Source organism: Ornithorhynchus anatinus, chromosome 3 (assembly GCF_004115215.2).
Source record: "Ornithorhynchus anatinus isolate Pmale09 chromosome 3, mOrnAna1.pri.v4, whole genome shotgun sequence".
In the NCBI taxonomy this organism is placed as follows: domain Eukaryota; kingdom Metazoa; phylum Chordata; class Mammalia; order Monotremata; family Ornithorhynchidae; genus Ornithorhynchus; species Ornithorhynchus anatinus.
The window spans coordinates 88,561,549-88,588,236 of NC_041730.1; the positions used below are offsets into that span (position 1 = coordinate 88,561,549).

The 26,688-nt window shown below is 48.5% G+C and overlaps 1 protein-coding gene across 2 annotated transcripts; it reads right to left on the minus strand.

Moving 5' to 3' along the window:
* Positions 1-14,875: 14,875 nt before the first annotated feature.
* STOX1 (storkhead box 1) lies at positions 14,876-26,357 on the minus strand. Of its 2 annotated transcripts, XM_029059107.2 has the most exons (4): positions 26,132-26,307; positions 19,136-21,545; positions 15,510-15,579; positions 15,204-15,292 (listed from the first exon to the last, which is right to left on the minus strand). In XM_029059107.2, the coding sequence occupies exons 1-3, from the start codon at positions 26,262-26,264 to the stop codon at positions 15,528-15,530; spliced, it is 2,595 nt and encodes an 864-aa protein (XP_028914940.2). In that variant the 5' UTR covers positions 26,265-26,307; the 3' UTR covers positions 15,204-15,292; positions 15,510-15,527. The 2 variants fall into 2 exon arrangements, with proteins under 2 accessions (XP_028914941.1, XP_028914940.2); XM_029059108.2 differs by lacking the exon at positions 15,510-15,579 and having other exon boundaries at positions 14,876-15,292; positions 26,132-26,357.
* Positions 26,358-26,688: the final 331 nt, after the last annotated feature.

Genomic DNA, 26,688 nt, shown 5'->3' on the forward strand with positions numbered 1-26,688 from the left:
GCCCGGCCTCCGCGTCACTTCCGGCCGACGTCACTTCCCCCCCCCCCGCCGGCCAATGGGAGCGAGCGACACTCCGGGCCGCCGCCCTGCCGGCCAATAGGAGGGGCTGACGCACTCCGGGCCGCGCGGGGGCGGGGGGAGGGGGGCCGATTAGCATAAAGAGCCGGCCGGCGCGCGCCACGAGGTTGGGGTTCCTTTCGCATGCCGAAGGGCTGCGGGGGGGGGGGGGGGAGAAGGGGCGTTTTCCCAGCAGGCACCGGGTTTTGTGGCGGGAAATGTCCGCCGCGGCTTCCGTAGCACGTGGCGGGCGCGTGGGCGGCCCCTGCTGGCGGCCCGGGAAACCCCGCGCGAGGCCTTCCCCCCTCCCCCGCCCCCTTCCCCCTTCCCCTGCCAGTCTGGGAAGGACAGTTCACAATAAGAATAATAAATAAAAACACTAATAATAAAAATTATAACATTTTAAATAATAATAACGATGGTGTCGGTTAAAAGTTAAAGTTGCCAAGCACTGTTCCAAGCTTTGGGGGTGGGGGGATAGAAGGTCATCAGGTGGTCCCACGTGGATAATAATGATAATGATGGTGTTTGGTAAGCGCTTACTATGTGCCAAGCATTGTGCTAAGCGCTGGAGTAGATGGTCATCAGGTTGCCCCACGTGGATAATAACGATAATGATGGCGTTTGGTAAGCGCTTACTATGTGCCAAGCACTGTGCTAAGCCCTGGGGTAGATAGAAGCAGCATGGCTCAGTGGAAGGAGCCTGGGCTTTAGGGTCAGAGGTCATGAGTTCGACTCCCGGCTCTGCCACTTGTCAGCTGTGTGACTGTGGGCAAGTCACTTCACTTCTCTGTGCCTCGGTTCCCTCATCTGTAAAATGGGGATTAACTGTGAGCCTCACGTGGGACAACCTGATTACCCTCTATCTACCCCAGCGCTTAGAACAGTGCTCGGCACATAGTAAGCGCTTAACAAATACCAACATTATTATTAGTATAGAAGGTCATCAGGTGGTCCCACGTGGATAATAATGATGATGGCATTTGTTAAGCGCTTACTATGTGCCAAGCACTGTGCTAAGCACTGGGGGAGATAGAAGGTCATCAGGTGGTCCCATGTGGATAACAGTGATAATGATGGCATTTGTTAAGCACTTACTATGTGACAAGCACTGTGCTAAGCGCTGGGGGAGATGGTCATCCGGTTGTCCCACGTGGATAATAATGATAATGATGGAATTAGTGAAGTGCTTACTATGTGCCAAACACTGTTCCAAGCGCTGGGGGGGGAGGGGATACAAGGTCATCAGGTGTCCCACGTGGATAATAACGATAATGTTGGTATCTGTTAAACACTTACTATGTGCCAAACGCTATGCTAAGCACTGGGGGGATACAAGGTCAACAGGTTGTCCCACGTGGATAAGAATGATAATGTTGGTCTCTGTTAAACACCTACTATGTGCCAAGTGCTGTGCTAAGCACTTTGGGGGATACAAGGTCATCAAGTTGTCCCACATGGATAATAATGATGATGATGGCATTTGTTAAGCGCTTACTAAGTGCCAAGCACTGTTCTAAGCACGGTGAGGGGGGAGCAATTATCTCTGTTGCAGAATTGTCCATTCCAAGCGCTTAGTACAGTGCTCTGCACAGAGTAAGCGCTCAATAAATACTATTGAATGAATACAAGGTCACCAGGATGTCCCACGTGGAAAATAATGATAATGATGGCATTTGTTAAGCACTTACTATGGGCCAAGCACTGTTGTAAGCACTGGGGGGGATACAAGGTCATCAGCTTGTCTCACGTGGATAATAATGATAATAATGGCATTTGTTAAGCACTTACTATGGGCCAAGCACTGTTGTAAGCACTGGGGGGGATACAAGGTCATCAGCTTGTCTCACGTGGATAATAATGATAATAATGGCATTTGTTAAGCACTTACTATGTGCCAAGCACTGTTCTAAGCGCTGGGGTAGATACAAGGTCTTCGGGTTGTCCCCCATGGGGCTCACATTTTTAATCCCCATTTTACAGATGAGGTCACTGAGGCCCAGAGAAGTGAATTGACTTGCCCAAAGTCAGACAGCTGATAAGTGTCGGAGCCGGGGTTAGAACCCACGACCTCTGACTCCTAAGCCCGGGCTTGGGAGTGCCCCGCACTCCATTCATTCAGTCGTATTTATTGTAATTAATTGTGGTGTTCGTGAAGAATATTGAGAAGCTGCGTGGTTTAGTGGAACAAGCTCGAGCTTGGGAGTCATAGGTTGTGGGTTCTAATCCCTGTTCTGCCACTTGTCTGCTGTGTGACCTTGGACAAGTTACTTCACTCCTCTGGGCCTCCGTGACCTCATCTGGAAAATGGAGATGAAGACTGTGAGTCCCACGGGGGCAACGCGATTACCTCGTGTCTACCCCAGCTCTTAGATCAGTGCTTTGCATGTAGTAAGCGCTTCAAAAATACCATTATTATTATTATTAAGTGCTTACTAAGTGCCAAGATACAAGGTAATCAGATGTTCCATGTGGGGCTCACAGGCTTAATCCCCCATTTTACAGATGAGGGAACTGAGACACAGAGAAGTGAAGTGACTTACCCAAGTTCATTCATTCATTCAATAGTATCTATTGAGCGCTTACTATGTGCAGAGCACTGTACTAAGCGCTTGGAATGTACAAATCGGCAACAGATAGGGACAATCTCTGCCCATTGACGGGCTTACAGTCTAATCGGGGGAAACAGACAGATAAAAACAATAGCAATAAATAGAATCAAGGGGATTTACACAGCAGATAAGTGACAGAGCTAGGATTAGAACCCATGTCCTCTATTGTAATAGTAATAATGTTGGTATTTGTTAAGCGCTTACTATGTGCAAAGCACTGTTCTAAGCGCTGCGGCATACAAGGTGATCAGGTTGTCCCATGTGGGGCTCATAGTTTTAATCCCCATTTTACAGATGAGGGAACTGAGGCACAGAGAAGCTAAGTGACTTGCCCAAGGTCACACAGCTGACTAGCGGTGGAGCTGGGATTAGAACCTGTGACCTCTGACTCCCAAGCGCGCGCTCCTTCCACTGAGCCATGCTGCTTCTCCCAAGCGCTTAGTACAGTGCTCTGCCCACAGTGAGCCCTCAGTAAATATGATTGAATGAATCGTCATTCATTCAATCATATTTACTACCAAATACCTAGCGTGCTCTTGCCGCTAGGCCATGCTGCTTCTATTTGTTGAGCTTACTGTGTGCAGAGCACTCTACTAAGCACTTGGCAGAGTACACTATAACTACAGGGGGAGATAGACATCAATAGAAATAAATTACAGCTCTGTACATAAATGCTGTGGGCCTGGGAGGGGAGAGGAATAAAGGGAGCAAGTCAGGATGATGCAAAATGGAGTGAGAGAAGAGGAATAATAATAATTATGGTATTTGTTAGACACTTACTGTGCAACGCACTGTACTAAGCACTGGGATGGATACATGAAAATCAGGTTGGACCCAATCCCCGTCCTGCTTGGGCCTCACAGTCTCTATGCCGATGACACCCAAATCTACATCTCTGCCCCTGTCCTCTGCCCCTCCCTTCAGGCTGGTATCTCCTCCTGCCTCCGGGACGTCTCCACCTGGATGTCGGCCCGCCACCTAAAACTCAACACGGCCAAAACTGAGCTCCTCATCTTCCCTCCCAAACCCGGTCCTCTCCCAGACTTCCCTATCACCGTGGATGGCACGACCCTCCTTCCCGTCTCTCGGGCCCGCGACCTCGGTGTCATCTTTGACTCGTCTCATTCACCCCACGCATCCGATCCGTCACCGAGACCTGCCGGTCTCACCTTTACGATATCGCCGAGATCCGCCCTTTCCTCTCCACCCAAACGGCTACCTTACCGCTACGGGCTCTCGTTATATCCTGGCTAGACTACCGTGTCAGCCTTCTCTCTGACCTCCCTTCCTCCTCTCTCGCCCCGCTCCGGTCTATTCTTCACTCCGCTGCCCGGCTCATCTTCCTGCAGAAACGATCTGGGCCTGTCACTCCCCTTCTTAAACACCTCCAGTGGTTGCCTATCGGACCTTCGCAGGAAACAAAAACTCCTCACTCTTGGCTTCAAAGCTCTCATTCGCTCCCACAGCTTCACTTACCATCTCTATGCAGATGATTCCCAAATCTACATCTCCAGTCCTTCCCTGCAGTTTCCTCCTGCCTTCAGGACATCTCTACATGGATGTCCCACAGACACTTCACACTTAACATGTCCAAAACAGAACTCTTTATATTCCCACCCAAACGCTCTCCTCCCTCTTTCCTATCACCGTAGACCAAACCACTATCCTCTGTGTCATACGATTAGACTATAAGCCCGTCAATGGGCAGGGACTGTCTCCATCTGTTGCCGATTTGTACATTCCAAGCGCTTAGTACAGTGCTCTGCACATAGTAAGCGCTCAATAAATACTATTGAATGAATGAATGAATACAAGCCTTTGACTTTCGCATTATCCTCCACTCATCCCTCTTATTCAATGCACTTCATTGATTAGTTACGAAATCCCATCGCTTCTTCTTTCACAACACTTGTAAAATCCACCCTTTTCTCTCCGTTCAAATTGCTGCTACACTAATCTAAGCACTTAAGATGCTTTGAAGGGGGGGAGAATAGTATCCTGGCACATCTGGAGGGAAAGGGGATCCCAGGCCAGAGGGAGGATGTGGGCAAGGGGTCGGCAGCGAGGTAGATGAGGTCGGGCACAGTGAGTGAGCTGGTGTTAGAGGAGTGAAGTGTGGGGCCTGTGTTTTAGTCGATTAGACTGTAAGCCTGTAATTGGGCAGGGATTGTCTCTATCTGTTGCCGAATTGTATATTCCAAGCGCTTAGTACAGTGTTGTAAGCATTCAATAAATACTATTGAATGAATGGATGGTAAATCAGCAAAGCAAGATAGGAAGGGGTGAGCTAATTGAGTGCTTTAAAGCAGATGGTAAGGAGCTTCTGTTTGATAATAATAATCATTTTAATTATTATTTTAATTTTATTTTATTATTATGTGCCAGGCACTTTAATGAGCGCTAGGGTGGATACAAACAATTTGGGTCGGACCCAATCCCTGTCCCATGTGGGGCTCACAGTCTCAATCCCCACTTTTACAGATGAGCTCATTGAAGCCCAGAGAAGTGAAGCGGCTTGTCCAAGGTCACACAGCAAGACAAGTGGCGGGGTCGGGATTAGAACCCACGACCTCTGACTCCCAAGCCCGGCATCTTTCCACTAAACCACGCGCATTCCCCCACCCCACAAGGCAGACTTTATTCCCTGGACGGTTGTAACATGCTTCGAAACAGCAGCTCTAAAAGTGGAAAAAATCCACCAGAGGCCGCTACTATTCCAGAAATGAGAAAGAAGTGTTTAAGTAATAATAACAATAATAACGTTGGTATTTGTTAAGCGCTTACTATGTGCAAAGCACTGTTCTAAGCGCTGGGGGGATACAAGGTAATCAGGTTGTCTCACCTGGGACTCACAGTTTTAATCCCCATTTTCCAGCTGAGGTCACTGAGGCCCAGAGAAGTGAAGTGACTTGCCCAAAGTCACACAGCTGGCAAGCAGCAGATCCGGGATTCGAACCCATGACCCCTGACTCCCAAGCCCGGACTCTTTATACTGAGCCATGCTGTATTCGTTAAGCGCTTACTAAGGTGCAAAGCACTGTTCTGAGCGCTGGGGGGGGATGCAAGGTGATCAGGTTGTCCCACGTGGGGCTCACAGTCTTCATCCCCATTTGAATAATAATGCTGGTATTTGTTAAGCGCTTATTATGTGCAGAGTACTGTTGTAAGCGCTGGGGTAGATATAGGGTCATCAGGTTGTCCCACGTGAGGCTCACAGTCTTCATCCCCATTTTCCAGATGAGGTCACTGAGGCCCAGAGAAGTGAAGCGACTTGCCCAAAGTCACACAGCTGACAAGAGGCGGAGCCGGGGATTAGAACCCGTGACCTCTGACTCCCAAGCCCGGGCTCTTTCCACTGAGCCACGCTGCTTCTCTAGCAGCAGTAGGTGCTGAAGGTGCAGAAGAAGTAGGTGCAGAAGGGAGAATCGGTCGGTCAAAATGGTATTTATTGAGCGGCTACTGTGTGCTGAGCACTCTATTAAGCACATAGGAGAGAACGGTGCTATTCCAGAAATGAGTCCCCAAAGCGTAAAGTCTGCCTCAGAGTGAAGAGCAGCCCAGTAGGTGCAGAATGGAGAATCAGTCGGCCAGTGGTATTTATTGAGCGCCTACTGTGTGCTGAGCACTGTACTAAGCACATGGAGAGTACCTTACCACAACTTTAGCGTTCATTATCCTCGACTCCTCTCATATATTCAATCTGTCACTAACCCCAGTCAGTCCCCCCTTCCCAACATCCCTAAAATCGGCCCTTTCCTCTCTATCCAAACGGCTACCACGTTAGGACAGTGGGCTCATCCTCTCCCGCCTAGATGACTGCATCAGCCTCCTTGCTGACCTCCCAACCTCCTGCCTCTCCCCACTTCAGTCCATACTTCACTACGTTGCCCGGATTATCTTTCTACAGAAACACTGTGGGCATGTCACGCTTCTCCTCAAAAACCTCCCGGGGTTGCCCATCAAACTTCGCATGAAACAAAAACTCCTCACTCTTGGCTTCCAAGGCGTCCATCCCCTGGCCCCCTCCTCCCTCACCTCCCTTCTCTCCATCTCCAGCCCAGCCCGCACGCTCCGCTCCTCCACCGCCGCTCCCCTCCTCACTGGGCCTCGATCCCGCCCGTCCCGCCGTCCACCCCTGGCCCACGTCCTACCTCTGGCCTGGAACGTCCTCCCTCCTCACATCCACCAGATAATGACTCTCCCCACCTTCAAAACCTTACTGAAGGCACATCTCCTCCAAGAGGCCTTCCCAGACTAGATCCCACTTTTCCTCATCTCTCATTCCCTTCTGCATCTCCCCGACTTGCTCCTTTTGCTCCCCCCCCCCGGGTCCCACAGCACTTATGTAGATATCTGTATTTATTTATATTGATGTCTGTTTATTTGTCTGTGTATATCTGTAACTTAATTTATTTAAGTTAGCGCTTAGAACAGTGCTCTGCACATAATAAGCACTTAACAAATACCAGCATTATTATTCAAATGGGGATGAAGACTGTGAGCCCCACGTGGGACAACATCATCACCTTGCATCCCCCCAGCGCTTAGAACAGTGCTTTGCACATTAGTAAGCGCTTAACGAATACAGCATGGGTCAGTATAAAGAGCCCGGGCTTGGGAGTCAGGGGTAACTTAATAATTTATTTATTATTATGTCTGCTTGTATGCATATATCTGTAACTTTATTTATATTGATATTTGTTTATTTGTATTGATGTCTGTCTCCCCCTCCTCCCCCCTCCCTCCAGACTGTGAGCTCACTGTGGGTAGGGATTGTCACTTTTTATTGCCATATAGTACTGCCCAAACGCTTAGTACAGTGCTCCGCAGGCAGTAAGCGCTCAAATACAATTGAATGAACGAAGAATTCTCCGAAAGATGAGCGGTAAAAGTTAAAATATCCAACAGAGGCCGCTCCTATTCCAGAAATGGGTCAACTAAGTGGCAAGTAGGTGCAGAAGGGACGATCAATCTGTCAGGGGTATTTACGGAGCACTCGCTCTGTACTGTGGGCTTTTCCAGAAATGAGTCAGTGAAGTGTCAGAGTGAAGAGCAGCACAGTAGGTGAAGAAGACAGAAAATTGCTCTCCTCCACTGCAAAAGCCTATTGAAAGCACACCTCCTCCCGGAAGCCTTCCCTGACTAGGCCCTCCTCTCCTCTCTCCCATTCCCTTCTGCCCCGCTCTTACTTGCTCCTTTATTCATTCTCCCTCCCATCCCACAGCACATATGTATTTATCTATTTATTTATTTATAATAATCATTATTACGGTATTTAAGCGCTTACTATGTGCCAAGCACTGTACTAAGAGCTGTATTAATGTTTGTCTCCCTCTCTAGACTGTGAACTCATTGTGGGCAGGGAATGTTCCTGTTGCTCTATTGTCTCCCAAGCGCTTAGTTCAGTGCTTTGCACATGGTAAGCGCTCAATAAATACAACAATGAATGAAAGAAGGGAGAATCAATCGGTCAGTGGTATTTATTGAGCACTTAGTCTGTGCTGAGCGCTGTACTAAGCACATGGGAGAGTACAATATAATAGGGTTGATAGACCCGTTCACATCAATATAAATCTTATTCAACCAATAGTCATATTGAGTGCTGGATGTACTAGGCGCTCGGGAGAATAGAATACAACAATATAACAGACAGATTTCCTATCCACAACAAGCTTAGTCTAGAGGCGGGAAACAGACTATAAATAGAAATGAATAAATTATGGATATGGACATGAGTGCTGTGGGGCTGACAGAAGGGTGAATAAAGGGAGCAACAATCTGTTCTCAAAGACAAGACAAATACAAACAGACATTATTATTATTATTATTAATGATAAGAATTATGATGTTTATTAAGTGCCTACTATGTGCTAGGCACAATGGGGTAGATGCAAGCAAATCAGGTTGGATCCAGTCTCTGTCCCATATGGGGCTCCCAGTCTCAATCCTCATTTTACAAATGAGGGATCTGAGGCACAGAGAATAATAACAATAATAATAATAATAACAGTAATAATAATTCTTGTGCCAGGCATGGAGAAGCAGCGTGGCTCAATGGAAAGAGCACGGGCTTTGGAGTCAGGGCTCATGAGTTCGAATCCCAGCTCTGCCACTTGTCGGCTGTGTGACTGTGGGCGAGTCACTTCACTTCTCTGTGCCTCAGTTCCCTCATCTGTAAAATGGGGATTAAGACTGTGAGCCCCACGTGGGACAACCTGATTCCCCTATGTCTACCCCAGTGCTTAGAACAGTGCTCGGCACATAGTAAGCGCTTAACAAATACCAACATTATTATTATTATACTAAGCATAGCACCTACAGGCATAGTACCTACTATGTGCCAGGCATTGTACTAAGCAGTGGGGTAGATACAAGCGAATCAGGTTGGATACAGCCCCTGTTCCACGTGGGGCTCACAGTCTCAATCCTCATTTTCCAGATGAGGTAACTGAGGCCCAGAGAAGTGAAGCGACTTGTCTGAGGTCACACAGCAGACAAATGACAGAGGTGGAATTAGAACCCATGACCTTCTGACTCCCAGGTCCTTGTTCTATCCACTAGGCCATGCTGGAGCAACTTCCTCCGAGTCCCACCTCAAAATTTGCCAGAATAACCAAGGACTCAGTCTCTCTGTGATCCCTCTTTGTCCTCTAAGGGAGGGACTGGTCTTCATTAATCAGCCAGGAAAATGCTGGACAGTCATCTGGATTGAAAAACTGTCGAGGCCTAGAAGGAAAACCCTAAAACCGTTGGGCTAAAATCTCAAAAAGCAACCTCACGAATTTCTGGGTTTGTTGTTTTTTTAAATGGTATTTCTTAAGCGCTTACTATGCATCAAACACCATTCTAAGCGCAGGGGTAGGTACAAGTTAATTAGGTCAGACGTACTCCCTGCCCTACATGGGGCTCATGGTCTAAAGAGGAGGGAGAATGGATATCCCCGTTTTACAGCTGAGGACACTGAGGCACAGAGAAGTGAAATGACTTGCCCAAGATCACAGAGCAAGCAATTGGCAGAGATGGGATTAGAACCCAGATCGTTCTGACTCCCAGGCCCGTCCTCTCTGCACTAGATCACACTACTTCCATATTTTGACAATATGAGGTGATTTATTCGCAGCATGCCCTGCTTTCTTTATGTTCTTTTAGAATAAAGTTTGACCAAAAAAAAAATCGAAAAAGAAAGTTTATTTTACCACATAAACGGAGCACAAAATCGCTTTAAACGGAAAACAAAATTTCAGGTTCTCAAAATTCGGGGTCCCTCTACCCCTCCCTTTTCAATGGTACCTGAGGGTTTCCTATTTTCGTGGGGAAGTTTTCTTTTCAGGCCTGGATCTGCATGAGGCAAAATCGTTGGTTCAAGCCGATGTTAATAGGTCCCACCCTGCAGCCCTACCAACACTTCTGAAGTTGTGAAGTACGGTCCCGCCTTTGAGCTGGCTCTAGACATTTGGAAGTGGGCACATCCCCCAGCCTCGGAGTTCCCTCTTCTTCACTTCACCTTCTTACGTATTTTGGGCGGGGAGGGTCATAAGGACAGTCCTCAGATCCTTGGGGTCCAGAAGAGGAGTTCGGTTGAACAGCTCAGACGTCTCTACGTCCAGACAGTCTGAAACAGAAGCAACTCAGAACTTTCGACTCCCCAGGGCACAACCATCACATCCATTCCTGGACCAGTTGGGAGCCACATATGACTGTAAGCCCATCAATGGGCAGCGATCGTCTCTATCTGTTGCCGAATTGTCCATTCCAAGCGCTTAGTACAGTGCTCTGCATATAGTAAGCGCTCAATAAATACTACTGAATGAACGAATATGACATGAGAAGCAGGGTGGTTCAGTGGATGGTGCCTGGGTCTGAGGGTCAGAGGCCTTGGGTTCTAGTTCCGGCTCTGTCACGTACCTTGGGCTCTGTCATGTACCTTTTTATTACCCTATTAATTTTGTTAATGAGGTGTCCATTCCCTTGATTCTATTTATCGTGATTATGTTGTCTTGCTTTCGTTAGTCCGTCTCCCCCGATTAGACTGTGAGCCCGTCACTGCGCAGGGATTGTCTCTATCTGTTGCCGAATTGTACATTCCAAGCGCTTAGTAATAATAATAATGTTGGTATTTGTTTAGCGCTTACTATGTGCAGAGCACTGTTCTAAGCGCTGGGGTAAACACAGGGGAATCAGGTTGTCCCACGTGGGGCTCACAGTCTTAATCCCCATTTTACAGATGAGGGAACTGAGGCACAGAGAAGTTAAGTGACTCGCCCACAGTCACACAGCTGACAAGTGGCGGAGCTGGGATTCGAACTCATGAGCCCTGACTCCAAAGCCCGTGCTCTTTCCACTGCGCCACGCTTAGTACATTGCTCTGCACCTAGTAAGCACTCAACAAATACTATTGAATGAATTGGGCAAGTCACTTTACTTCTCTGTGGCCTCAGTTTCCTCATCTGCAAAATGGAGATTCTATGCTCGCTTGCCTTCCTAATTAGAATGTGGGCCCCAAGTGGGACCTGATTATTTTGTATCGAGCTCTTGGCATATGGAAGTGCTTAAATACCACAATTATTACTATTATTGTCATTATTTTGACAACCAATCTCACGGGGAAAGATATCTTTAAAAAAAATGGTATTAAGTGCTTACTATGTGTCAAGCGCTTTTCTAAGCGCTGGGTAGACGGAAGTTATTCAGGTGGACACAGACCCTGTCCCACATGGGGCTCACAGTCTAAATCCCCATTTTCCAGATGAGGTTACTGGGGTACAGTGAAGTGAAGCCATTTGCTCAGGTCACACAGCAGACAGTGTCAGAGTCAGGATTAGAACCCAGGTCCTTCTAACTTCCAGGCCCGTGCTCTAGCCACTAGGCCTCGCTGCTCCCCTTGTCTACTGATGGGTCTTCGGTGGCAACAGGATAAGGGGGTAGGGGGTGAGCAGCAACTGTGGGGATAAGAAGCAGCATGGCTCAGTGGAAAGAGCCCGGGCTTGAGAGTCAGAGGTCATGAGTTCAAATCCCGGCTCTGCCACTCGTCAGCTGTGTGACTGTGGGCAACTCACTTCACTTCTCTGGGCCTCAGTTACCTCATCTGTAAAATGGGGATTGACTGTGAGCCTCACGTGGGACAACCTGATCACCCTGTATCTGCCCCAGCGCTTAGAACAGTGCTCTGCACATAGTAAGCGCTTAACAAATACCAACATTATTATTATTATGAGGGGGAGAGGTAGCTCAAGGAAGGGGATCCAAGGGGGAGTCTAGAGGAAGGGAAGGCAGGAGGACTGGGGAAAGTCCTGGTTGTTGGCCTACCGGTTTTTCCCAGCCCCACTGTTGCTCCTCCACAGTGCTCTCCTGGGCCACCTCTCCCCTTGGCCCTTTTGTGCTCCTTGGCAAGAGCAGAAAGGAGGCTGCTGAAAAGTCCGAAATTCTGACCCGCACACCGGAATCGACCTCTTCCAGCTCTGTGTTTTGCGGTTGCCCATAGGGTTTGTTCAGTGGTCAGATAAAATAGCCATTTTCACAATGGATCCATCTTCTCTTAAGAGACCCGTTAGGCCACGATAGCGCGATATTCAATGGTTGCAGATAAATCCAGTTGGTTTGGGGGGGGGGGGAATTGTGGGACGTGTCAAAGAAAATGTCACAGACTCTGCGTTGTGTTCAAAAGGGTATGTCAGAGAGAAGTTTATTACAACTAGCACTGTTTTTTTAGCACTAGTAGGGAGTGGTGATTGACATTTTTTGTTGGTATTTGTTAAGCATTTACTATGTGCAGAGCACTGTTCTAAGCGCTGGGGGAGGTACAGGGTAATCAGGTTGTCCCACGTGAAGCTCACAGTTAATCCCCATTTTACAGATGAGGTCACTGAGGCCCAGAGAAGTGAAGTGACTTGCCCACAGTCACCCAGCTGACAAGTGGCAGAGCCGGGAGTCGAACCCATGACCTCTGACTCCAAAGCCCAGGTTCTTTCCCCTGAGCCACGGATGGCTTATAAAAGCCACCCTCCCTCCTCATATCAATTACTCTGCCCCCCCACCCCTGCTTCAAAGCCTTATGGGGGGCACACCTCCTCCAAGAGGCCTTCCCTGACTAAGCCCTCCTTTCCTCTTCTCCCACTCCCTGCTGCATCCCCCCGACTTGCTCCTTTTATTCATCGCCCCCTTCCAGCCCCACAGCACTTATGGACCTATCTGCAATTTATTTCTTTATATTGTCTGTCTCCCCTTCTAGTCCGCAAGCTCATCGTGGGCAGGGACTGTGTTCCGTTGTACTCTCTGGAGAGCTTAGTAAAGTGCTCTGCACACAGTAAGCGCTTAATACGATTGAATGATTTATTTATTTTAATGTCTGTCTTCCTCTCTAGACTCTAAGCTCCTTGTGGACAGGGACTGTGTCTGTTAAGCAGCGTGGCTTAGTGGAAAGAGCTCGGGCTTGAGAGTCAGAGGTTTTGGGTTCTAATCCTAGCTCTGCCACTGGTCAGCTGTGTGACTTTGGGCAAGTCATTTAACTTCTCTGTGCCTCAGTTACCTCATTTGTAAAATGGGGATTAAGACTGTGAGCCCCATATGGGACAACTTGATCACCTTGTATCCTCCCCAGCGCTTAGAACAGTTCTTTGAAGCAGCGTGGCTCAGTGGAAAGAGCACGGGCTTTGGAGTCAGAGGTCATGAGTTCAAATCCCGACTCTGCCACTTGTCAGCTGTGTGACTGAGGGCAAGTCACTTAACTTCTCTGTGCCTCAGTTCCCTCATCTGTAAAATGGGGATGAAGACTGTGAGCCCCACATGGGACAACCTGATTCCCCTGTGTCTACCCCAGTGCTTAGAACAGTGCTCTGCACATAGTAAGCGCTTATCAAATACCAACATTATTATTATTCTTTGCATACAATAAATGCTTAACAAATGCCATCAATATTATTATTATTAAAATGGGATTAAGACTGTGAGCCCCACGTGGGACAACCTGATTACCGTGTATCTACCCCAATGCTTAGAACAGTGCCCAACACGTAGTAAGTGCTTAACGAACACCATCATTATTTTTATTACATTTTACTCTCTCAAGCACTTAGTAAAGTGTTCTGCCCACAGTAAACGCTCAATAAATACAACCGACTGATTGCTTACCACAGAACCTCAGGCCTTCCAAATGCCGGACATCCATAAGGCTCCAGAGTTCTTTCCCCCAAACTAAGCCTCTCTCTTCTCTCTAATAGAGAAGCAGCTTGGCTCAGTGGAAAGAGGCTGGGCTTAGGAGTCAGAGGTAGTGGGTTCTAATCCCAGCTCTGCCACTTGTCAGCTGTGTGACTCTGGGCAAGTCACTCACTTAACTTCTCTGTGCCTCAGTAATCTCATCTGCAAAATGGGGATTAAGACTGTGAGCCTCACGTGGGACAATCTGATGACCCTGTACCTACCCCAGCACTTAGAACAGTGCTCTGCACATAGTAAGCACTTAACAAATGCCAACATTATTATTATTAATATCAATCTCCCCTCACCCATCCTGTAACGATCAAAAGGGAAGCAAGGAGCTCACCGAGCCTCAGGCTTTAAGAGTAGGAAACCAGGTATTTTGGGGCCTAGAACACAGCCCAGCAGAGGAGGATGTCCTTATCAGCCCAACTATTGTCTTTGAAAATCATGATGGGAATAGGAGGCCATTAAAAAAATAAAATCCATTATTAATAATAAGGTTGGTATTTGTTAAATGCTTACTATGTGCAGAGCACTGTTCTAAGCTCTGGGGTAGATACAGGGCAATCAGGTTGTCCCACGTGAGGCTCCCAGTTAATCCTCATTTTACAGATGAGGGAACTGAGCCCCAGAGAAGTGAAGTGACTCGTCCACAGTCACACAGCTGACAAGTGGCAGAGCCGGGAGTCGAACCCATGACCCCTGACTCCGAAGCCCAGGCTCTTTCCACTGAGCCACGCTGCTTCCCCTGATTACTCCCTGATAAGAAAAGCTTATCTCGGAAAAATCCCTACACATATTATCTCCTGAGGGAATGCACTGTACTAGCCCAGAGATTCAACGTAAGGGGTGGAGCTGGGTTGCTATTTTCGCTCAGCATCGCAGAACCAGAGATGAACGTAAATAGCATTTCATTCATTTAAAAGGTCGTGAGTCCCTCCTCCAAAAATCCGATCTGACCATATCTTTCACTGGATAAAGAACCAGAACTCTGGCTGTTTTTCTCTAGGTATTTTTATTGCAAACATGTTCCTAATAACGCTACAGGAAGATTAATTGCTTTGTGTTTTAAAAAAGTCAGAAGAGAAAAATCAGTCTCTAGAGCCAATATTCATGAGGTTTGAAAGTGTATACAACGACGTGGATGAACCTTGTGTATTCAGCTGATTAAACATTTATAGAAATACTGTACATTTGTACAAAATCTTTTTTTAAAAAAAACAAACAAACCTCAGGAAGTTAGCCAAAGACCCCAAAAGGAAAACAAGAATTAAACATTCATGACTGGAGTCAGTTGTAATAAGGGACGAGATGAAAGTGCCGACCTCTGCCTTTGGCTCGTTGCGCCTTCGAAGTTTTGCACAAAACTCCGTCGCCGTTTCAGTGCGTCCAAATCGACGGATTTATTAGATGCCAGACTCTGGGTTCTAAAAATATGAAAAGGAACAGTTACCGGTTTTGTAGAGGATGTTCTTGAGGTTTCTCTTTAGCTCAATTAATAACAAAAATATTTGCGGGTGATGAATTTTCTCTGAAAATACTCCCTGCCACACAACATGGCTGGGTATCATTAAAGAGGGTAAACATCTAAATCTAAAGTTCTCTTTATATTTAAAAATTCACTGGTAGAACAACTTCGCTCACTAATATAAGCTCGTGTGCTCAGAAGATCATATCTGTATCACTTTTAGATAACGCCGTCCGACCAGTCAGTCTGAAATGGAAATCAAAATAGATTAGGGTCTGAGGAAATCAAAAATTACAATTCAAATGATCAACATCATCCCACCTGGCTTGGTATTTTTAAAAAGGGATATTTATTGAAAAAGCTTTAAATGACACCTTTGTTTTCCTTTTTTTTTTCAACAGAGATGGAGAAATTATCAGCTCGGAAAGTTAGCTAGAGAAAAGACATTGTGGAACAATGTATCCATATTTCCTCCTCTTCATAATTCATTCATTCAGTCGTATTTATTGGGCACTTAATGTGTGCAGAGCACTGTACTGAGCGCTTGGGAGTACAATTTGGCAACAAATCCAGACAACCCCTACCCAACAATGGGCTCTGGTAAATTTTGTAATAATTTTTTTTCCCAAAATGTACTTTATTACCTAAGCTCTAAAATCATTTTATTCCTATATATCAAAGTCAGTTTGAACACAAACCGATACCATCATTTGGAGATCTATAACCTTATTGTGATTCTTTAAATAAAATCAGGGGATCTCGAAAGGAAGCAGCATGGCCTAGTGGAAAGAGCATGGACCTGGGAACCAGGGGTCCCGGGTTCTAATCCTGGCTCTGCCACTTACTCGCTATGTGACCTCAGGCAAGACGCTTCACTTATCTGTGCCTTAGTTTCCTCAACTGCAAAATGGGGATTCAATGTCTGTTCTCTCTCCTACTTAAGCTGTGATTCCTATGTGGAGCAGGGATTGTGTCCGACCTGATTAACTTGTATTTACCCCAATGCTTAGAACAGTAAGCACTTAACGGATACTTAAAAAAATAAATTGTCATTTCTTAGAGTTGGAAACCCATTTTGTTCTCATGGAAAAAACTTCTTAGTTTTGGGGTAAAGGGGCTTAAACAGACTGATCTTCTGTTACGTCATCCATCTTTTTTCGGTTTGACGCCAATACTTTGTTCATTTTCAAGGACCGCATCGTTCGAGTCTCTTCCAACATTTTGTTCCAATTAGACGTTTCCAAAAGAAAAGATTTTGCGGGTGTGCAAATCTGTTCTGTCATCAAGTGGAAATTAGGCTAAAAATAAATGGGAGTCCAAGGATTTCTGGGAGAGGATTTTCAAAAGATGGCCTCCGATTTCTCTATGCCAGTTAATGGAGGCACAGGAAGGATTTTGATTAGTTCACGGAAGATCAGGGGCCTATTAGAAGGCAAGATGAGAGAGGTTGGATGGCCTACTAATCATGAGGACTGATGTCAAGGAGAAACACCAACGACACCATCCTTACCTGCATCCTTTGGTGCCGCTATCTGAGTTAGAGCCCGAGACGGATGGTCCCTTGACCTCACTCAGCCTAGCATTTCTTGGTCCCTTGGAAAACGGATTGAATTTTGAGCATTCCTGATTTACACCTGCCTAAGAAAAGTCATCCCCCGGTTTGCAGGGTCCAGGATGCAAAATGTGAGGCACTGCTGCCGAACTCTAAAACCAGGCGCCTTTCAGAACGAACTAGGATTTCACTTGGCTTCAGGTCCAACTGAGTCGCCATCCTAACTCTGGTGCTTGTATAAATGAGTTATACACAGCTGTTTGAAGAGGTTATAAGTATTAAGATGGCCTCTTCTGATGTTTACTCAGCAAGCATGAAGGAGATCTTCCCGTTTGTTATTGCTCTACGGGTCTTTAAAGGGAGGAGGTAAAACCTTTAGCCAGGAAAATAGGCGACAGTGACCCATCACATAATTAATATCTGCAGGCGGGTCGGGGGGAGGATAAAAGCTTAGGCAACACACTTTTTAAACAACCCTAGAACAGAGTCAGTGGTCTTCACAGTAACTTGTAATTGCTCATCAATGCCACAGTGCCAAAGCGAGGGCTAATGTGATTCTACCTAGATGGTGATTGAGGTAACGAAGCGAGATAAATTAGGTACATGATCCAGAAGGCCCAGCCAGAAGCGGCAGGTCCGTTCCCTAACGATCGGTTCTCAAAATCGGCCCTGTCCATCGAGCTTCAAGTTTATTTTGGACAAAAGAGGATTTCAGTTTGAGAGGCTTTGAAAAACATGTGTCCATAATTGACTGATGATTAATAATAATGTCGGCATTTGTTAAGAGCTTACTATGTGCAGAGCACTGTTCTAAGCGCTGGGGGATACGAGGTGATCAGGTTGTCCCACGTGGGGCTCACAGTTTTAATCCCCATTTTACAGATGAGGTAACTGAGGCACAGAGAAGTGAAGTGACTGGCCCACAGTCACACAGCTGACAAGTGGCAGAGTCGGGATTCGAACCCACCACCTCTGACTCCCCAGCCCAGGCTCTTTCCACTGAGCCACGCTGCTTATGCAGTCTCAGTTACCAATAATAGTAATAATTATTGTATTTGTTAAGCGCTTACTTTGTGTCAGGCGCTGTACTAAGCGCCGGGGTGGATACAAGATAATTGGGTTGGACACGGTCCCTGTCCCACACGGGGCTCAGAGTCTTGTTCCCCACTGTACAGATGAGATAACTGAGTCACAGAGCAGTGAGGTGACTTGCCCAAGTTCACAAAGCAGAGTTGAAGAGGAGTGTGTAGGGTCTATTTTTGGGTGTGGTTTTTTTGGGGTGCTTTTTTTTATGGCATTTTTTATGCGCTTTATTATTTGTCAAGCACCGTTCTAAGCACTGGGGTAGATACAAGTTAATCAGGCCGGATACAATTCCTGTCCCACATGGGGCTCATACTCTAAGTGGGCAGGAGAATAGGTATGGGATCCCCTTTTCGCAGTTGAAGAAAGTGAGGCATAGAGAAGTGAACTGACTTGCCCAAGGTTACACGGCAGGTAAAGACCTGGGTTCTAAACCCGATTCCACCACTTGTCTGCCATGGGAATTTAGGCAAGTCACTTAATTTCTCTGTAGCTCAGTTACTTCATCTGTAAAATAGGGAATTAAGACCGTGAGCCCCACGTGGGACAAGGACATGCCCAACCTGATTAGCTCGAATCTATCCCGGCGCTTAGCACAGTGCTTGACACATAACAAAGCACTTAAAAAATACCATCATTGTCAAATGGCGGAGCTGGAATTAGAATCCAGGTCCTCTGGCTCCCAGACCCGCGCTTTATCCACTAGGTCATGCTGCTTTTTCATTCGAGCCCAGGCTTGGGAGTCAGAGGTCATGGGTTCGAATTCTGGCTCTGCCACTTGTCAGCTGTGTGACTGTGGGCAAGTCACTTCACTTCTCTGTGCCTCAGTTACCTCATCTGTAAAATGGGGATTAACTGTGAGCCTCACGTGGGACAACCTGATGACCGTCTCTACCCCAGCGCTTAGAACAGTGCTCTGCACACAGTAAGCGCTGAATAAATACCAACATTATTATTCAAAAATGGAAATCTGAATGATATAAGGTATTTCATTAGGCCAAATCGTGCTGTCCTTTCAAAAACTCCTGCAATAAGGGCTGGTTGGAACATAAAACAGCTAGGAGTTGGCGGGGAGGGTCACCCACATGACAGCACGGGTCGATTTTTAAAATCCCAACAGCGCGACACCGATTTTTCGTTCTTCCGACGAACAGTTTACATCCTTACCGAGGAGAGTCTATTCCGCTGTCTCCAGTGATGCTGTGGTTTTCGGTTCCTTCCAAGTGGTTCTGTTCCCTCCGGATGCTCTGCACCAAAATCGGGGAATGCGCCGTGTCGAAAAGCTCCAATTTTTGTGTGAAGTGTTTTCTCGTTTCCTCATCCGGGGGGCTCGCGCTCCAGCAAGCTGATTTCTCACCCACGTCACTGGCAGACGTCTGCAGAGCCTCGGTGTCCGCCTCACTCGTGTTATAGTAATCAAATCTGCCGCCGCCCGCGATCCCGGAAGCCTGAACGCGTTCGGCCGTGCCAGCTTCCCCTCCGCAGTTGTTAAAACCGAGCTGAGGCTTTGGATGGAGGCCACGGTTCTCCCCCGCGAGCCCTGCTTTCTGGCCTCCATCTGGGTTAATAAGTGACCCTGCAGGTCCGAGGCCTCCGTTTCCTTCACGCAGGCGAGACTCCAAACCGAACCTGACTGGATTGAAGTTGGCCAGGCTCCTACCGTTGCTCCAGGGACCCGGAGATGCCCCAGCCCCATGTCTTGATGCTGCCTGATTCCACTGGCTGGCGTCGGCCAGGGAGAACGGAATGTGACCGGTCAGCATCCGACACAGTTCATTGTTCTCAGAAGAGCCCTCCTCCTCCTCCTCTTCCTCCTCCAGATACAAGGAACTGCAGACATCATCATTATCTTCCACGTCTTGCTGATATAGAGTCTGGTCGTCGTCATCCTCGTCGGTCAATCCTTCATTTTCTAGGCCGGCGGCCTCGGGACAATTGGCCGGAGTCTTCCCCCTTAGTTCGTTTTCCACATCCCTAAGGGGTCTCGCGTGGACAGGACCCCCCGGGCCATCCCCGAGGCCGAGGTTTTGGAGCTGGCGGGTTGTTTTCTCCACGAGCCTCTGGGCGCTGGCGGCTTGGTCCCAGGACTGGCTGCCTTGGGGATCTAGCAGTTGGCGCTGGGCTTCCCCTCCGACCTCCCCTGTTGAGTCAGCGCGTGAGAGGGTTTCCCTCTGGATGCCGGCGAGGGTTTTTTGGCTTCGGCCAGGATACGGAGCACGCTCAGATGGGCCTTCTCCACAGAGTCGGCATCTATCTCCCGCTCTCCGACTGCCACGCGGCGGAGGGTCTGGAGGGCCGACATCGAAACCATCGCCGGCGGGTTGGACGGGAGATTTCTGAGCGTACGGGGATTCCTTCGACTTGGTTTTGCCTCGGCGCTGTTTAGGACCGAGCTGTTGGGCGGCGCCGCCGAAGGTTCTTGGGGAATCCAGAGACCCGGACCTCTGGCAAGTTCTTTCTCGCTTTCCGAGCCGACCCGACTTGGAGTGAGGGGCCCTCTCTCCAGGAAGCCTTTTGGGGAAAGTGTTCCCTGAGGGTGGGAGGCTCCAGAAGGGATGGTCGATCTGCTTCTTGCGGATGACGGGGGATCGGGGCCCCGGACAGTCCTCCCAGAGCGGCTTTGCCGCCGTCGCTCCGTGTGGCGTGCCGGGTCCGGCCCGGGCGGCGAGGGGCTGTGGGTCCTTGGCCCGGCCGAGCCTCGGCTCGCTGCCCGGAGACCCCCGCCGGCTTCCGTTGGCGCGTCTCTCTCTGCCGGTCTGCCCCCTCCTGTGAAGCTTCGCCGGCCTGCTCTGCCTCTTTCCGCCGCCGCCCTTGGAGACGTGCTTGTGCCGGGTTGCCAACAGTTCCGTGGAGGTGCCCTGGCTCAGGTATTTCTTCCTCTCCTCGTATTTCTGCATCAGCACGGTGTGTCTGATTAAGTTGTCCACAGTCAGCACGGGGTTGATGCGCCTGATGATCTCGTGTTCGACGTCCCGGGGAATGTTGTCTAAGTTCTCCTCGTCCCGGACCGGCCATTCCTCCGGGGGAAACTGAGCCGAGAAAGTGCCGTACTCCTTTTTGGGCTTCTCTTTCCGGGACATGTTCCGCCAGAGGAGACGCAGGCCAAACTTCCTGCCTTTTTCTTTTTCTTTTTCCTTTGTGGGGGGCAAGGATTTGGGCACCTCAGCCAGAGGGCTCTCCTCAGATGTAGAGACGGCCTGATTCCGGACGGAAGGCTTGGAATCCCCGATGCCCTTCTGACCCCTCCCGTGTCCTTCTCCGGGAGACGGCTGTCCTTGGGTGCCCGGTGAACCCAGACCGGAGAAGCAATGGCAGAACTTACAGTGGGTCATCGGGGCAGTGTTTCCCTTAGTTAGCTCGGCGGGACTCTCCATGCTGACCAGGTAAGTGACCGGAGGTGACAGGGAGGGATGGTCTTCGAGGAGAACGCTCCGATTCTCTCGGTGGGCGGTTTTGGCGACGAAGTACGTCTGAGGGGTGACGACGAAGTATCCTTCTCCCGTGTGATAGATTTTCCTCTCTTTAATCAGAGTCCCCAGAGTGGTATAGAGAATGTCCGGGGAAGGAGTGGCTAGGCCTAAAGCGGACAAAAATGGTGTATAAAATTGACTTTGAATCGGCTAGCTTATAGAGTAAATTTCTATAACATCGGAAACGACCCCTCGCGGGATGAATTCGAGTTGCTGACGCATTACATGTATGTAAAATATCAACGAAACAGTCGGCTGAAATTTTTCCCGTTATTAATGACAGACACAGCTCCCTGATGCGGACACATAAGGCGGAATGAGGAGAGAGTCTGGTCCCAATCAAACATGAGACGTCGGCCAATTTGGCATGGGGCAAAACAAACACCTTGTCGGGGGAAAAAAGAAACAAGCCCCCAAAACTGTAGAATCCATGTGTGTTTTAAATGGCACGAAGCTCTGCAGTCTCGTTTTCCATCAAACAAAAGGGAGATTTGTAGCTAGTGGGTTTTGGTGCAAGTTAGCAAGGAACAGATGAAATCCATTTAGTTGCGGTCCTACTGAGGGGCTTTTTTTGTTTGTTTTCCCCTTGGGAGGCTGCATCCTTGGATGTGGCTCCTGACCGATCCGCGAGGCTGCCTCACTGAAAATCGCCGATTTTGAAAACCTTACCCATCCGTAAATTAGTTACGTGACTGTCTCCCCGCTCTAGTCTAGCGCAAGCTCGCTGCGGGCAGGGAGCGTGCCTACCGACTCTGTCGTGTTGTACCCTCCCCGGCGCTTAGCACAGTGCTCTGTACACAGTAAGCGCTCAATAAATCCCACCGACTGACTGATTCCGTTCCTCTTACGTGTTCGGAATCTGTAGAGAATTGCCAACGAGCTAACATCCCTGTTGGCCTCGGTCACCGAGTGCTAAGTAAGAAAAGATGAACCGACAAGCTGCTTTATTCCCCTCTCTGGGATGCTTTCTCTTTCCCGTGGTGTAATCGATCGGTTTCTGCAATGGAAGACAGGCAGCCTTTGTAATAAGGTCATTCACGAAACAGCTCTCTCTGTAACCCTTTCCCCCTACATATGGCCTTATCGATTCTCTGGGGCCAATTTTTGCCTTGTTCTAGTGAACGAAAATTATGTAGCATCAAGAAATGCATCTGCGGGCTCTCTCAACCACTGGAGCATGGCTAGGAATCTTGGCTGAATACCACACACTGAGATGAGCAAGTTTTCTATTCTGACACTGTGTAAGTCAACACGCAGGCAGCCTGCTTCCCGCGTTACTCCCTTTTGCTCGCATTTATCTCCCTGCAGCAGACTTTGCAGGTTCTCCCCCTCCTCCCCTTCAGATCTCTCCACTCTTTCCCTCTCAGTCGTCCAGACACTGTGACGGAAGAACAGAAGGCAAGAGGGGAGGGAAGCGGGGGAAGGAAAATATTTAAGAACGAGAGCCCCCCCAGGAGCAGAGAGGGCAAGGGCCTGGGAGTCAAGGTTCTGCGTTCTAATCCTGGCTCTTCCACTTGTCTGCTCTGTGACCTTGGCGAGTCACTTCACTTCTCTGGACCTCAGTTCCCTCATCTGTAAAATGGGGACTGAGACTGTGAGCCCCACGTGGGACAGGGACTGCGTCCACCTGATTTGCTAGTATCCACCCCAGTACTCAGTTCAGTGCCTGGCACACGGTAAGCGCTTAACTCATTCATTCATTCAATCGTATTTATTGAGCGCTTACTGTGTGCAGAGCACTGTACTAAGTGCTTAGAATGCATAATTCGGCAACAGAGACAATCCCTGCCCAACGACGGGCTCACGGTCTAAAAGGGGGAGCAGACAGCAAAACTAATACCACAATCATTACTATTAATATTATTATTCATAATAAAACTGGCTACAGGAATGGGAACAACATCAATCAAGCAATCCATCAGTCAACTTTAAAAAATCTTAATTAAATGCTTATTATGTGCCAGGCACTGTACTGAACGCTGAGGTAGATACAAGATAATGGGGTTGGACAGTCTCTGCCCAAATAGGGCTCACGGTCTTAATCCTCATTTTACAGATGAGGAAACTGAGGCCCAGAGACGTTAAGCGGCTTGCCCGAGATCACACAGCAGACAGGTGGTGGAGCCGGGATTAGAACCAGATCCTCCGTCTCCCAGGCCCCTGCTCTTTCCGCTAGTCCAAGATGCTTTTCTGTGGCATTTAATCATTGGCCTTTACTGAACGAGTACTGCACTGAATGCTCGGGAGAGTATAATACAGTAGAGTTGGTAGAGCCGATCCCAGCCCAGGAGCTCAGGGAAGAACAAGGAACCTGGCCACAAATTGGCTGAGGTCAGGGTGCGGGGATGGCACGTGGAACCCCACGGCAAAGAGGCTACTGATCTGCACAACACGATCACTGCCAATGGCTGATTCCCAAAATATATCCCAAGTTATGTCTCCCCTGGGCCGACACGGTCAGTAATGCAAATGCTGCACAAGCTTAAATACGCTCTGGAAGTGGCTCCGACACTTGATAGGCAGCCAAGAGATTCTTAAAACGTTGGCTTCCTGGCTTTCAACTTGGCAAACATTTAAAAAGGGAACAGAAATTGGTCAGTATGAAACTTTAGACCGCCTCTGGGCAGTAAACACTCCTTATGGGGAAGAGAGTTCAATTTTCTTACTACCAGAAAGGACCCTTTCAAGTGAAGGAATGGCGGCCCAGTGGCAAGAGCACGGGCTTGGGAGTCCCAGGACGTGGGTTCTAATCTCATCATCGTCATTATTATTACTATTATGATTATACGCTAAGCCAGCAGCTCTACCATGACCTGGGCCTTCTTTGCAGGGAAGCAGATCGGTCACGGTGCCCGTAAGAGGAAGTCAGAACTCCTGCTCGCTGGATGTCAGCGATATAAGAGAAACGAGGAGTATCTGAGTTTCGTCGGTCCTGCCGAGAGTCAAGGACAGAGCTGGGCCGGGGGAACTCTGGAAAAGAGTGGCCATGAGGGTTGCGAGAGAGAGGGAGAGCCAGTCTGGGGGAGTCAGGTGGGAAGCTTTCTCAGAGCCAGGAATTAATGATGCTATTTGCTAAGCCCTCACTATGTGCCGGGCACTGTTCTGAGAGCTGGGATAGCTCCCAGAGAAGCAGCGTAGCTCAGTGGAAAGAGCCCGGGCTAGGGAATCAGAGATCATGGGTTCAAATCCCGGCTCCGCCGCTTTGGGCAAGTCACTTCACTTCTCTGGGCCTCGGTTACCTCATCTGCAAAATGGAGATGAAGACTGTGAGCCCCAGGTGGGACAAACTGATCACCTTGTATCCCCCCAGCGCTTAGAACAGTGCTTGGCACATGGTAAGCGCTTAACAAATGCCAACTTTATTATTATTATTATTACCAGCTAATCGGGTTGGACACGGTCCCTGTCCCACTTGGGGCTCACAGTCGTAATCCCTATTTTCCAGATGAGGTAACTGAGGCACAGAGAAGTTGAGTGACTCGCCCAAGGTCACCCAGCAGAGAAGCTCAATGGCCTAGTGGAGAGAGCAAGGGCCTGGGAGTCAGAAGGTCATGGGTTCTAATCCTGGCCCCGCCACCTGTCAGCTGGGTGACCTTGGGCAAGTCACTTAACTTGTTTATGCCTCAGTTCCCCCATCTGGAAAATGGAGATTAAAAGTGTGAGCCCCGCTATTATTATGTGGAACAGGGACTGTGTCCAACCTGGTTAACTTGTATCTACCCCAGCGCTTAGAACAGTGCCTGGCACATAGTAAGCGCTTAACAAATGGGCACATAGCTGCTTGAGAAGCAGCGTGGCTCAGTGGAAAGAGCCCAGGCTTGGGAGTCAGAGGTCATGGGTTCGATTCCCGGCTCTGCCACTTGTCAGCTGTGTGACTGTGGGCAAGTCACTTAACTTCTCTGTGCCTCAGTTACCTCATCTGTAAAATGGGGATTAACTGTGAACCTCACGTGGGGCAACCTGATGACCCTGTATCTATCCCAGCACTTAGAACAGTGCTCTGCACATTGTAAGTGCTTAACAACTACCAACATTATTATTATTAACAAATACCAACAATTATTATTATTACAGTACAACAGAGTAGGCAGACTGTGAGCCTCACTTGGGACAGCCTGATTACCCTGTATCTACCCCAGCGCTTAGAACAGTGCTCTGCACATAGTAAGCACTTAACAAATACCAACATATATATATGTTTCCCTGCCCACCACGAGCTTATAGCCTCACTGCTGCATCTCCCTCTTCTCTCGCTCTCCCTCCCTCCAGCCTCCCACCCCGTTATTTAATGGGGGTCTTTAGCCTACTTACAATTCAACTTGCCCCCACTGACTGCAAGACTCAGACGACAAGACTTACCTTGCTTGCTATTTAAAATCCCCGACTGCCCTCGGTACAGAGCGAGGCCGGGCAAAAAGAACAAACCTCCTTTAACGACAGGGCCCGATTTACCGGAAAGTCATCGAATCCCATTTTTTTTCCAGAGGAATTCCTTTTTCTAAACACTCGGACGCAGGCGCCGTTCCAGCTTCGACGGTTGGGTTAACAACGTGTGAGCCGACGAGCCGAACAAAGAGTCAGACCGAGCCTCGGCCCACTGGGGTGCTATTAAAAGCCGTTTCTACGTATCGTTAGCAGCCCGAGATGCGATGTATTATTCCTCTAGGAAGAGGAAAGACTTGCAAAGAATTACCTGGATAGTGTTTCCCCAACTGTTCCATTAAGGATTCCTGGGTAACGAGCTCGTGGGCCGTGTTCATGTCGGCAATGACGCAGCAGAGAACCTCAGCCAGAGGTATGAACTGGTATCGAGTAATTGGATTCATCTGTCCTGGGACATCACCTAAAAGGAAAGAGAGAGGGAAAAAAAAAGGGAAGGACTGAGGAGTCGGCAGGAGTTTCGACAGGGCTACGGGCTCCCCCGGAAAAGATGCCAATTCCCATCGCGTCACTGTCAATCCGACAGCACCTCTTCCCACTGACGGGTTTTCTTGGCGTCATCCACTCCATTTCCTCCGAGAGCCTGGGCTGGAATAGACCTGCTCTATATTAATAATGACAGTATCTCTAATAATAATAATAATGACAGTATTTGTTAAGCGCTTACTATGTGCCAAGCACTGTTCTAAGCGCTAGGGGGAATACAAGGTAATCGGGTTGTCCCATGTGGGGCTCACAGTCTTAATCCCCATTTTACAGATGAGAAGAGAAGCAGTGTGGCCTAGCGGATAGAGCCCAGGCCTGGGAGTC